General features: G+C 55.5%; 1 protein-coding gene across 1 annotated transcript; it reads right to left on the bottom strand.

Annotated features, from left to right (window-relative positions):
• Nucleotides 1-3,276: 3,276 nt before the first annotated feature.
• Nucleotides 3,277-13,794, bottom strand: LOC119108984 (WD repeat domain phosphoinositide-interacting protein 3). The gene is made up of 8 exons (XM_037232531.1): nt 13,498-13,794; nt 11,245-11,421; nt 10,126-10,308; nt 8,844-9,034; nt 7,278-7,363; nt 6,433-6,534; nt 5,340-5,467; nt 3,277-3,380 (listed from the first exon to the last, which is right to left on the bottom strand). Exons 1-8 carry the CDS (start codon nt 13,562-13,564, stop codon nt 3,277-3,279), a joined length of 1,038 nt encoding a protein of 345 aa, XP_037088426.1. The 5' UTR covers nt 13,565-13,794.
• Between the last annotated feature and the right edge of the window lie 444 nt (nt 13,795-14,238).

Below are 14,238 nucleotides of genomic sequence, written 5' to 3' on the forward strand. Positions count from 1 at the left end.
CGGTGCCGGACTCCCTAAACGACAGCGGAGCCCCTTCGGTTCCACGAGAGCCCGCGGGCCACGCCGGAGGCCATCTGGCTGATGGAAGTCTGCTCTGTCCCTGTTACACAGATGGGGCTCTGGCTGGTAGGGGTCGCTGTTGGGTGCCGGGGCCCCTGAACAGAGGGCCTCTCGTTGCCTCATAGGTTTTCATAGTAACTCAAGAGGAGTTCCTTCGACTGAGATCGGAAGCCTCTTGCTCTGCCCCTATTCGGCTGATGGGGATCCTGGCCGGCACAGAGCTCCTCTTCAATGCCGTGGATTCCATGCTCCGTATCGGAGATCCCGTGCTTCGTATCGGAGATCGCACGCTTCGTATCGGAGATCCATGGCAACTGAACAGATCCTCTGTTCAGTTTCCTGCTCAGTACCGGGGCTCCTTGGCCAATAGAGGGGCCCTTAATGTGGCAGAGGCCTCGGAGCGGCGCCGGAGAAGGGTGTCTAATATCCTTGGGTCTTGGTGCTGGTCCTGTTCGACAGGTGGGCCCAGTAACGGACCCGGGGTCGGTGAATCAGGGTCGCCTCATCACTTCCGGGACTTCTGGCCGACAAACGGGCTCCCATAATGTTTCAAAGCCCGCAAAACCCCGGTCGGTCCTTTGAGGCATTCGGGCCTGAAGAGCCCACCGAGGGACTCTCGATCACCAAAGGGGTTTAACCCCGAGGGTTCCCTTGCATCTCCCCGGGCTGGGATGATGCCTACCGATTGAGCAGCTCATGTGGTGCTGTCAAACGCTACCTACACCATCGGACCGGGCGTGTGTCACCATTCAGAGTATGCGTTTTAAACTGCGCACAGCAATTTTCATGGCAAACATTTTTGGAAACACCTTTTTTATAGTAAACATCAGTATGAAATCATTTGCATAGCAATGAATTGCAGGCACGCATGCGCATAGATGTTGCACATTTGGTCATGTGCAGAAATACCCAATTTATGAGTACGCTTATCGTTACAAGTACAACTACAGAACAATATGAACTAGGATGCCACGTGTATATCGCATAGGAGTGGTACGTTAGAAATTACGTCGCCTAAAAGCATTGTCGCGCGAAAGCTTTGCATTCGAATGCAACCGCATGGAATTTTATACTTAACAAGATTTTGCATAAGGGGTTATGTTGCACCAAGAATTGCGATGAACATTTTGTCCCATGGAAATAATTTTGAGTATGAGCTTTGCGTTAGAACATTTGCCATGTACAAGTTCATGCGTTAGAAGTTCTTCCATTGGAAGTGATCTCGCGTAAGTCTTCCTTAAGAAATTTTGTTGCGTAGAAATAAATATTGCGGGGAAGCTTTTGCGTCAGAAGAGTCGTCCCGTGGAAGCATTGTGTAGAAGTATTTTCATTAGTAGCTTTGTCGCTTAGAAGCTTACGCGCTACAAGTCCTTGCATCGTATCCAGTGTCTCATAGAAGCTCTTGCGTCAGAGCTTCTGTCACATATAAGTAATATCGCGTAGCAGTTCTACCGCACAAACGTTTTGCATCATAAGTTCTTGCATGAGAGGCAATGTCGTATAGAAGTCGCGTCGTGGGAGTTCCGTCGTCAGCATTATTTGTGTTAACGGTATCGTCAGCACACTGTGAGGCAGAGGTTTTTGGGAGTTTGAAGTTGGACGAGGTGCTCGGCGGCGGAGAATAATATTTCAAGCCGCACTGTTTGACACGCAGATTCCCCAGGCTGTGCCACGTGTCTCGAGAATCCATTTGAGCTATTTGGGCTGGCATGCGGCAAAAATGTCAGCCGGTCATGCCCACAAGCGGTCGAACGTCATCAGAAGCCAAAACAGCCGACCATTCGTCCGCCAAATGACGGCCGTCCGGCAGGTAATGCCGCAGGGCAATCCACAGTGAAGAGATTACCGTCGACGAGTTCGGCGCAGTCATCGCCTTGAGGCTTGGGCTTGGGCTTGGGCTTCGGCGCGCCACGTGGTCCGATTACAGTACCGCACTCTCGACTATATAAAGATGTCTGTGAAGCCTAGAATACTGCATGGCAAACAGCCCAGTGGCTCGCGTTCGCCAGCGTCTCAGCGCTCGCTGCCTTACAGTTTTATGTTGCTTCCTGTAAATCCCGTCTGTGCGTAGTTTGCGCGCTCACGGGCTTACAGTTTTACGTTGTCTCCTGTAAATCCCGTCCCGTCCGCGCGGGTGCGTCGGTGTGCGCGGTGTGCGCGCTCACAGCCTTACAGTTTTATGTTGTCTCCTGTAAATCCCGTCCTGTTCGCGCGGGTACGTCGGTGTGCGTGGTGTGCGCGCTCACAGCCTTACAGTTTTACGTTGTCTCCTGTAAATCCCGTCCCGTTCGCGCGGGTACGTCGGCGTGCGCGCCCACGACGATAAGGCACCAACAGGACTTGCCGACGAAAGACGCTTGTTACAATAGCGGTTTATAGCGGTTTATTTCACGGCGGATTCGCCAGCATGGATCCGTAATATTCACCTTCCCTCACACATGCTCCAGTGGTAACACGGTGAAAATCAATAAATATCAACCGCAGTTCAGCATGACGATTCAACATTGAAGTAATCACTGAATGTTCGGGCATGATCGTGCCCATGAAACAATGACAAAAATATACAATAGCAATGGCTAGACGCATTACACTATGCCCCGATTAAAAAGAGTGACTGCAACTCAGAACACGTCCAGAACACCTTCGCCACCAATAATGTAAGTTAAAAATATACATTTTCACACGCGTGCTCTGCAGCCAGCGTCGCGTAACTACAAAGTGACGCGAGGCCTCAGTACACTGAAAGACACAGCCCGCCTGGAGCAGCGCAGCAGCTGTGATCCCGCCAACCCACGCCGCGCCGCTGGTCCCAGCGCCGCCCGCGCGTCGCCGGCCCACCCGGAGTCACGGTCAGCGCCGTCTCCGCAGCGCCGCCTCAGGACCCCGCCGAGTATCACTGCCGCCGCCGGCGCCGGCGCCGCGGCCGGGCGCGCAACTGTGCACAGCGTGGCCGGCAAGTGCGGGGTGGGTGAGTGCGCCGGCGGTCCGAGGATCCGTCCCCAGCGGCTGAGCTGTGCCCAGGCGCGGCCTGACCCCGCCGCCGCGAGGTCGAGGCTGCCGTCCGTGGAGCGGAGCCATCGATGCCGCTCAGTGGCGTCAGCCCCCGGTCCAGCGGCGGTGCTGGGCCTCAGCGGCCGCCGGCCTCGACGGCTGCCGCTCGCGCCGCTCCCACCGCCGGCGGAAGCGCACCGGCCCGCGGCGGCGCGCGGCCGGCCGCTAGGTGTCCTCCCCGAGCTCGAGGAACTGGGCGTACAGCTCGCGTCGGCACTCGCCCTTGGCCGTGAACCCGTACTTGTAGTAGCTGCCGTCAGCACACACCACTGCAACCAGACCCGGACGTCAATCGGCGGAAAGCCCAATGTTCCACGGCGTGAGGTTATACTTAGTTGTTTGCTGCACAATGGCATGAGGTGATGTGATGAGAAGCGGCGTCAAGTAGGTAGTGGCATAGAGCGACACAAATGAAAACAGCACGGAGTGGGTACGGCAAACTGGGCGCCGCAATGTAGGCAGCTCTTTCGCGAGTGACGTGTTACAATCACAAAGAGTAACTACAGCTTTCCGATGTTCATTCCATCACCTGGCTGAAAAGTAAATGTCGGTAATCCTTAACCCAGACCTTGGTAAAACTTGCATTTACATTATCATGTGCGACGATGGTATTACTGTCGGTGCCCATCCCCATGCCCTGTGGTTTTGCCTGTGCAAATCTACGTTTCGGCTAGATTGCAGTGCGTGTATAAAGTTAAACACAACGCGGCCTGCCGCCATCTTCTAAAACACACGAAAAACAAAAATAACGCCCGCAGACTTTCCCCGCAGGTTGTGACGCCATGCTTTCGTCCCGTCTGGAAGGCGGCTGCGCCGATGCACGGTCTGACGTCACACCAGGGCTCTTTCCCCATTGGCTGTCTGTCAGCAGGACCGTGCGCCGATTGCCTAAGGTCGAGTCGCCAGCGCACCAGCCTCGGCAATGAGCGGAGCCTAGGCACCAACGCAGAGGTGGCCTCTGCTTAGGCGAAGACGGAATATTACGTTAAGATAACCGGGGAAACCTCATCTCCTGCCCGATTTCGACGGCACACTTTTTCTTCAAAAATCGACACGAGCTCATTTCAGATTTGCATGTAAAATGCGCCCAAGTCTCATCATTGCTTCCACGAGCCACTAACTTCTCAAGCACATTTGTCGAACTATTAATAATACATATGCAGACTAGACATCTGTGAAGTAGGATCTGCATGTCGCAAAAAGTCAGTGAATGCCTAAGGAAACGTCGGCAAACTTGGGATGGCGAATACAGAATGCGTAGGTCAGCATGCATTTGGAATCGCAGCCAAGTATTTGCACACTGCGGCACGTGATACCTATTATATCTGAGCTACCATCTTCAATGATATTCCTCTCAAAAAGACAGCAAGGAAAGGGACACGGCGTCGGCAGTAGCACGATTTCAAATGTATATTCGTAAGACTGGGAAACCTTCAGCATGACACCTTCATGGCAGGGGGGAACCTTACGCCAGCGTCTCACATTTCGGCGCATGCAACAGCTCTTGCGTGTCTACTTTGCCATGGAATCAAAGATCTAGCTTCCCACACCGTTGGGTTCCAATGACCTTTGTAAATGTCATGTACATCAATAACGTTTATAAAAGATGTCCGACCTAAAGGTCTAAAGGTCAGGTGACGTCTGAGGAAAGGAAGGAGCGTTCCGAGCATTGCGGTACCTTAAACTTTCACCACACACTTCAGCCGCCCACCTAGAAAGTCAAGATCAGATGGCACGACAGGGGTTCACACAAAAAGCCTTGCTTAGCTTGAGCTCCGATCCCAGAAATCTATCCCACCAATAGGTTTCCAATTCCTTTAAAATGATTAAAGAAAAAAGTCACGTGTCTTCTATCACAAGCCGACATGAAAAATGGATCACACCACAAAAAGATAACTTCACCACAGCTTGAAGTACTAGTCGGCGTGCGGAGCTTGAGAACGGGTTCAGCGCGGTGATCCGATGGCTGATCAGGCCAAGTCCGAAACCGAAACCGAAACCGAAACCGAAACCGAAACCGAAACATCACCAACGCGCGCCCGCAGACGCCAAACTCCGCAAGCACGAGCTGCACCGCCCTCCGCCGAACACTTCGACGGGTACAAAAAGAGCCGGAACGGCACACCAAACTCATCCGTTGGCAACAGGGAGCGTTCTACAGGGCATCAAAAAACTACCCAACACTACAATAGTCTACCAACCCCACGCCTCCCAGCGCGGCCCCTTACCGATGACCGACTTGTTGTCGGCGCCGAACGCGCAGATGCACTGCGGCCCGCCGGGCACCTGGAACCGGCCGAACGACCAGCGCGAATTGAAGTATTTGGGCAGCAGGGCGGCGGCGGCCGGCACGAGTCTGTGGACGGCGGCAGGGGGGTCAGCGGCGGACGGCGGAGGGGCGGGCGGCGCGGGGGGACGAGGAGTTGAAGTACTTGGGCAGCAGGGCGGTGGCCGCCGGCACCAGTCTGCGGACGGCGGCAGGAGAGGTCAGCGGCGGGCGGCGGAGGGGCGGGCGGCGGAGAGGCGGGCGGCGGAGGGGCGGGCGGCGGAGGGCGGACGGCGGAGTGGCGGGCGGCACGGCGGACGGGGAGGTGGAGTAGCACGAGGAGTCGGCTGTCTTCACCGGGCGACTTATCGGGCGAGGTGTCCATGATGACGCATGCAACTCAAATACGTCAGTCCTCAGCAGCCGTACGTCTGACGTACGGATACACTGACAATTACCTAACGCGAGAACGCGCCTATGCAGGAATGAAGCATTACAGTAGACACAACACAGTGAGAGACTTCGCGCATTATATGTGGTCTGGTCCGGCACGTATGACGCATGATCCAGCCCGCCTAAAAAACGGCCGATGTCTGCCCGATGCTTGAAAGATTAGCAGGCATCACATGATCCGCAAAGACCGACAAACATGCCCTAAGGTGTCCCAGTTCTGAAGCATTTTCAGCCTGGTGAACCAAACCTGCGTTTTGCAGGGAATGCATTATGCTCTTAGCCACGTCTAAATCATTCGAGTATCGCTAGCCGAGACCAACTGAGCTACAAAGAGCCCCCGTGATACTGGCCACGACCTTGACGCCCGAGATGGCCCAACACTGCTGACAAAGGCGCCGACCGCAGCAGAGTGTCGGCACTGCCGGCGCTGGCTGTCTCGGGCAGGGCCGCCGTCATCGCGGAACCAGCGGCCCAGCCGGCCAGCCGGCCAGCCGGACCGTCCAACAGGGATGGTGCCACCCCTGTCCGGCCGGTACCGCCCCTGCCAGCGGCGGCAGGGGCGGCGCGGCAGGCGGCCCCGGCGACGGCGGCCGGGCACTCACCCGGTCTCCTTGGCCTTGTGCTCCTCCTCCACGGCGAACACGTGCACGGTGCCGTGGTCGCTGGACACGCACAGCAGCGACGAGTCGTGGTTGAAGTTGATGCTGGGGACGACGCTTTAGGTCAGAGGGTCGGGCGGGGCAGCATCTCTCACAAATGTCGCCGGTCAGTGATACCGAGCACCGCTCGGTGGGACAAACACCTGGCCCGCGCAACTGCATTGCAGGCCAACACTTGTGCACGTGCACTTAGCACACGTGCTGTCAACACATGCGTGGTGCGGATGATATGGAGACGGGCAGCGACGCTGGGCTTCGGGTCGAGCCTCGTACGCCGTACCTCAAGCCAGAGGTACGGGATTCGGTTCCGCGCGGTGCCCACCCTTCCTACCAGGGTGGTGGGCACGCGACGCCACAAAGCCTCAGCAGCTGCGTGCTTCGTAAAACCCCAACTGACGATGACGACGACGACGACGCACTGCCCAGCACGTGTCTGGCACATGGGACTCACCCGTGACTATGGGCGACCCAGGGCCACTGTGCTTAGCTCACCAGCGACTATGGCCGGGCCGGGGCCGACACTGTGCTGAGCTCACCAGTGACTGTGGACGGCCCAGGACCACTGTGCTGAGCTCACCAGCGACCATGGCCGGATCCAGGGTCACTGTGCTGAGCTCACCAGCGACTATGGCCGGACCCGAGGCCATTGTGCTGAGCTCACCAGTGACTATGGACGACCTGGGGCCACTGTGCTGAGCTGCCCAGCGACCATGGACGGCCCGGGGCCACTGTGCTGAGTTCGCCAGCGACTATGGCCGGACCCGGGGCCGACACTGTGCTGAGCTCACCAGTAGATGTGGGCGTTGTTGGCTCCCCGGCGCAGCTCGCAGAGTATGTCGCCGGATGACGTGTCGAACACCCGGATCAGCGTCCCCTGCGGCCGCCGCCGACAGTCAGTGGGACGGCCAGTGGGACAGTCAGTGGGACAGTCAGTGGGACAGTCAATGGAACAGTCGGTGGCACAGTCAGTGGAACAGTCAGTGGGACAGCCAGTGGCACAGTTAGTGGGAAAGCCAGTGGCACAGTCAGTCCCACTGACTGTCAGTGGGGCAGTCGGTGGCACAGTCAGTGAAATAGTCAGTGGAATAGTCAGTGGAATAGTCAGTGGCACAGTCAGTGGCACAGTCAGTGGGATAGTCAGCATCAAAGTCAGTAGCACAGTCAGTGGGACATCAGTGAGACAGTCAGTGGGGCAGTCAGTGGGACAGTCAGTGGGACAGTCAGCAGCACAGTCAGCAGCACAGTCAGCAGAACAGTCAGTGGGACTGTTAGTGGGACAGTTAGTGGGACAGTCAATGGTCAATGGGGCAGTCAGTGGGACAGATCGCGGTACAGTCAATGGGGCAGTTAGTGGGACAGTCAATGGTCAATGGGGCAGTCAGTGGGACAGCCCGTGGTACAGTCAATGGGGCAGTTGGTGGGACAGTCAGTGGGACAGTCAGCGGGACAGGGCAACGGAGGACGGCGACACGCGGCAATGCGGCACGGTTGCCGGCACACAGCGTAAGGCAAGTCTGTTTACTGACTGTCGGGTGGGACAGAGACAAACCGCCGCCGGCCGACCAGCAGGCAGTGGCCCGATGGGTGTTTGCACAAACGACCGTGTATTTGGCCCCCGAGGGTTCGTCCCACGTCCCGTAGCTTCTTCAGATGATAGAATTGCGATTTCCCTACACACTTTTCGAATTGGTGGGCACACTCGGAGCCAGCCCCGACCGCGTTACGCATTGGACGATCTTAAGGCGGTAAAGGTGACCCAGGGGTTTCACAGACCTTGACGTGCCCGTTCGCCACATATCCGATCTCTATCGATTTTTTCGAGCACGACTGGATGTATTTGCACCGGGGGCTTACCGCGGCCCTGGCGACAGTCCGAGCGAGACGCCGGCATGTCGACCGAGCCGACGTCTCCGACATGGCTGGTTCGCTTTTATGGCAACGCCTCGTAGCTGAATGACTGAACCAGCAAGAACATCTCCTTCCCTCCACGCCGTGGATTCTGCCATAGCTGAACGAAGATTTTTCCGATATTTGCAGAGCAAAATATCACGCCTCCGATTGTCCAATAGTCGACAACGCCTTCAGGTCCAACACCCTCCTCTCTCCTCACTTTTCGCTCGCAACGGAGTCACTGCCCCGCAGAACCTCCCGCCGGCTGTGGCGGCGTACCTGGCCCGAGCCTCTGCATGCGCCAACACACGACACCACAAACCGGACAAATCTCACGTCCAGGCCGCACGGGCCACACCAACGACGCCACCCACCTCAAATACTAGCAATTCACACGTCTGAGCCTGCCCATTCTACCGGGCACGGCACATCACGTGTCTGAGCTCACCACAGCCGTGCCGTACCTTTTGGCTGGCGGTGGCCAGACGCGTGCCGTGCAGGTTGAGCTGGAGGCAGCTGAGCGCAGCCTCGTGCGCGGCCACGTCCAGCGGCGGCCGGGACGTGTCGGCCAGGTCCACCAGGTGCACGTGGCCGGTGCGCGCGCCGGGGAACGCCAGCAGCGAGGCGCTCGAGTTGGGGCAGAGCACGCACAGGCCTGCCGGTGGCGGCGGCCGATCAGCGAGGGGTGCCGGCGGGGTGGGCGGGGAGGGGCAGGGTAGAGCATGCACAGGCCTGCCGGTGGCGGCGGCCGATCAGCGAGGGGTGCCGGCGGGGTGGGCGGGGAGGGGCAGGGTAGAGCACGCACAGGCCTGCCGGTGGCGGCGGCCGATCAGCGAGGGGTGCCGGCGGGGTGGGCGGGGAGGGGCAGGGTAGAGCACGCACAGGCCTGCCGGTGGCGGCGGCCGATCAGCGAGGGGTGCCGGCGGGGTGGGGAGGGGCAGGGCAGAGCACGCACAGGCCTGCCGGTGGCGGCGGCCGATCAGCGAGGGGTGCCGGCGGGGTGGGCGGGGAGGGGCAGGGTAGAGCACGCACAGGCCTGCCGGTGGCGGCGGTTGGTCAGTGGGGGGGTGCCGGCGGGGTGGGCGGGGAGGGACAGAGCACGCACAGGCCTGCCGGTGGCGGCGGTTGGTCAGTGGGGGGTGCCGGCCGGGTGGGAGGGGAGGGGCAGGGCAGAGCACGCACAGGCCTGCCGGTGGCGGCGGCCGGTCAGCGGGGTGTGCCGGCGGGGCGAGTGAGGAGGGGCGGGCGGGGAGGAGCGGCCAGAGCGGAGACCACCGTCGGGCGGCTGCGACAAAATCGGACACATGGTCAGCAGCGCACCAATACAGCAGAACAGCCGCAGTCGAGTGTTACTCCGATTGCTGTAGTAATAGCGTACGGGACAGTGCAACTTGCAGGCGGCGTTCTACGCTAAAAGTTCATCAGCAGAGCACATCCCCTGCATGGCTACGTGTGTTTGTCAGAATCTCCAACCAGACCGATCAGGTCAGATCAGAAGCCCACAATCAGGTCGAATCGCATCGCAGTGCGTACTAATGGACATAGGGTGACACAATTAAGTTGATAAGCTCATTAACACAACAGCAGAGCACTCGTAAAGGTGTAACCACACGGATGCCGTAGCAACGACAGCAAAACTCCGTCTCCAACAAGCTACGTTCCTCTCTATATACCTGCGCTCAAGGCAGACGATTCCAGATTTGTCATGGCTATCGACTTAGTTCCCCTGCCTCTCTCCATGCGTACCCTGAGGGTTGAACGAGGTGGGAAAGACGTGCAGCGCCTGCGGCTTCTGGATGAACGTGTACACCTTGATCATGTTGTCGAGCACGGCCACGATGCGGTCCCGGCGAAGCCGCACGGCGCGCACGTCGCTGAAGAACTCCAGCTCGATGACGGTCCGTTTCTTCAGGTCATCCCAGATCATCACTGGCGGCAGGTCAGGTCATCCCAGGTCATCCCACGCCAAAACGGCAGCAGGTCTGCAGCGCTTCAGTCGCCATTGCCGCCGGGAGGCCAAGATCGGCGCCACCATCCCGCCACGTCAAGTGACCACAAATGGCTATCATTCAGCCAGTCATATCGTCGCTGGCCGCAGGCTACATCATCACTCGCCGCGGACCGAGGAGCGTCGTAGGCGCTGCGCGGCAGCTGAGTCAGGTTACAGCCACGTCATGCGTTCCTCGGCACAGGAGGCCACAGACTATCTCATGCGCCACGGACGACACACTTTCACGACATACAGGACCCGTGATTGGCAAGGCACATGACGTGCTGTCTGCCTCCAGAGTTGGAGGAAGTGCAACACACATTCCAAGGGGCATTACATGTGACAGCCAGAGCCTGCGGGACAAACTTGGCCCACGAAGAGGTCGGGTTCACGTATCCCAGGAGCAACAAGGCCAAACATTTCGATCTCCCTTGATCAACATTTTCTTAGTCAACACCACACGTGCGGAGGTGCGGTGGCCCGGGACGCCCGCCAGCTGATGGGATGCAGCACAAACACACGTGCGGAGGTGCGGTGGCCCGGGACGCCTGCCAGCTGGTGGGGTGCGGTATAAACACACGTGCGGAGGTGCGGTAACCCAGGACGCCTGCCAGGTGGTGGAGTGTGGCACAAACACACGTGCGGAGGTGCGGTAACCCGGGACACCTGTCAGCTGGTGGAGTGTGGCACAAACACACGTGCGGAGGTGCGGTAACCCGGGACACCTGCCAGCTGGTGGGGTGCAGCACAAACACACGTGCGGAGGTGCGGTAACCCGGGACACCTGTCAGCTGGTGGAGTGTGGCACAAACACACGTGCGGAGGTGCGGTAACCCGGGACACCTGCCAGCTGGTGAAGTGCAGCACGAACAGACCTTTGTTGGGCGGGTACTTGGGACTGATGCCGCCGCCCACCAGCGCCACGTAGTTGCAGCGGAAGAGCATCTCGACGCTGCCGACGCCGCCGTCCGGCCAATCCTGGCGTACCTTCTCCTTCAGCGGGTCGCAGTTGTAGATACGGAATCCCGCGTCCGTGCCGCAGGCGAAGCACCCTGGCAGGAACAAGAGATCCCGAGGTTCAATTTTTTGGGACCTCCTTGCTGTTCCTTTTCAGGTACACAATACACTACTTGGGATATCTAGGGTTCAACTATACCCAATCTCCTTGAGGTGCATGCTTTAGACTTGTTTGTTGCTATCACATGAACTCCATTTTCAATGATTTCCACCTAAATTCAGAAAAGGGAAGGCAGGTCCCTCAACAACATCTGGAAATAAATTGGACTGATCCTGAGACATGTAGTCTCTAGCAAAAGCTTATGAACTGATTTATGTATTAGGCAGAATATTTCCAAACCTTAATAATGACAAGGGGGCAAAATGTGTTGGAAGGGTTAATAAAAAGGAAAAGATATGGGGGTCATGTTTGGGTCAGTGGAAGAAGCAGTACAAGAAAATGTGGGATACTTAGAATGTTGGATACTGTGCATAGCTTTACAACACAAATAGAGCCAAAATGACCATCTTGACCAATGTGTTTCATATCTGTTGGATAAATCAAATATCACCGCTGTATTCAAGATACACAAAATACATGAAACAAAATGGACATTTGGTGCAATATTGAGATATGATGCACAGATCATAGCAACTAATCTGTTTTTCCAAACATACTATACCTGGCATTGCCCCAGCAACTTTTATCTGTTTTGCACCATTTGGACTCAGCTGTGGTATTGACAACCAACCTATTTAGCCCATCCAGAGAGGTTTGGGTCACAACCCTCTAAACCCCTTCTATTGGTCTAACCATGCCACCTCCTTCATCTATATCTATGGCAGTTGTGCATTTATCCTTAAATGCATGGCTGAGATCAGGCAACATCCCTTACACAAACAACCAGGAACTGCCTTCAGTGCTAAAACCAATGCAGGTCTATCATGACATTATCTTCCTTACATAGGTCAGCTAAGGGATGTAGCAGACATGGCAGGAGCTACTCCACATGTTACTGGGTCAACACAATTCCATAATTTATTATTGGAAGATTATTCCAAAAGCTTTGCTTTGCCAAGTTTCCCATCATTATCTTTCCCTACCTTGCTGAATACTCTTTCTGCCTATGGCAGCCTTAAGACATCAACAGGCATGATGAAATGCTACTCTTGATATGTGTAATGATATGAAGTGAGTTTAGTGATTTATTATGCTTCAACAATATGAAACTATCCATCACGGCATGCCCTTCAAAATCCTGGGCTGGACCTGGATCTGTCTCTGGACCTGTCCACAAACAACAAATCCATTGTGTTTCTGATATACTGTCTGTGTGCTGAGTCTTGGCATACACTCGCAGAAAACCTGACCAAGGTCAAATTGTGCTGACATTTCCAAATGTCTTTGCTTGAACATGTCCTGGGAGTAGTTTTTCTTGACATTACCTAAGAAATGTCCCAATTCTTTTATATAGCTATTCATACAAAAATGTGCAGCTCATGGCAGTTTAAAAGACAAACCTTTCAGATAACACCATTTCAGAAAAAAGCTGCTGTTCACATTGACATAAATAACCAGCTTGAAGTTGATTCCATACAGCCTAATATATTTTATAACCATGGGCTTTCTGCACATACATGGATCAGAAAAACCTTTAGGGTGACTCTAGTAACAGCCAACATAAGTCATGATACCAAAATTTGAGTGACAGGGTAGGAGGGCAGGTAGCAACTTCCCTCTTTCCCCAGGGACATCATGAAATACAGGAGCTGGATGGGGTGCTGAGGCTTCCCTCTAATTTCTGATCATTTCACATTTTCCCTGTGGTTATTGGCTAGATAGACATCACAAAAACTGCTTCATCCCAACCAAATGCTCCACCTTTAACAAAACAATGTCTTATTTACATGACACATGGCTAGATGAGAGAAGACTGCTCATGCACAGATCAATTTTGCTTCTCTCAGGAACATAGAAAATAACCTGAACACTCATTAAATACAACCAAAATGTGGCCAGACCTGGCAATGTTGCATTGCCAAGTCTGCGCTAGTAACATGTTGAATACCGACGTCCACGACACCGAGAAAATGTCATGTAGTCACAAGTGTAGGACAAATTATTTCCTCACCTTGGTCCTGATTAAATCCAGAAAACAGCAACCCATTTGAGTGGGGTGGATTACAGTTCATACTCATCTTAGGCGGGGGAGGAACACCCGCAAATGCCGCGACCAATGCTACGAACAAATATTGGCCCGTCCCACGCAAGTTGGTAAGTTGTTACACGATTAAACGCTCAAACTAGTCCTGATCACCCAGCCACACCTCAAGGGATATCTTTTGCGCACATCCAATAACGCGCTCCTGCATATCCTTTCCCGTCAACCCTTTATTGGCCCAACCACACAAAAGCACTCCCGGCCGTCCCCCAGTTCTCTGCCCGATTCTGATGTAAACAAATGCGACATCCAGGGCCATGCGTAACGGCTCGCACGTTTTCGTGCTAAAGTGCTGCCTTATATTTGCATTCCCAATGGATCTTAAAGTTTGGGTCAGCAGCAGAGACTTTCTGCTTAGACATTATTCCATCATCATAACACAATTTTCATCTATCAACAGCTTTGACTAGGTTGAAATAGTGAGATTTTCGCATTTGGTTTCGCTGGCAGCCCCGCGAATCTGCGGCGCAAACGCCGCCACCTCGCCCCGGCCACCAATGCATCAATCATGATGGCCCGCTGGCTCCCGCAGACCTGAACTCAAAGCTACTCACAAACAAAACATTGTAGGCGAATGATGTGTCAAACACTTTATTTCGAATGACCAGAATATGTCAGCGGGTCAAACTCGATTAGGTGATGCAGTTTGGG

This window comes from Pollicipes pollicipes, unplaced genomic scaffold, assembly GCF_011947565.3.
Source record: "Pollicipes pollicipes isolate AB1234 unplaced genomic scaffold, Ppol_2.1 Scaffold_7145;HRSCAF=8470_pilon_pilon_pilon, whole genome shotgun sequence".
Lineage (NCBI taxonomy): Eukaryota > Metazoa > Arthropoda > Thecostraca > Pollicipedomorpha > Pollicipedidae > Pollicipes > Pollicipes pollicipes.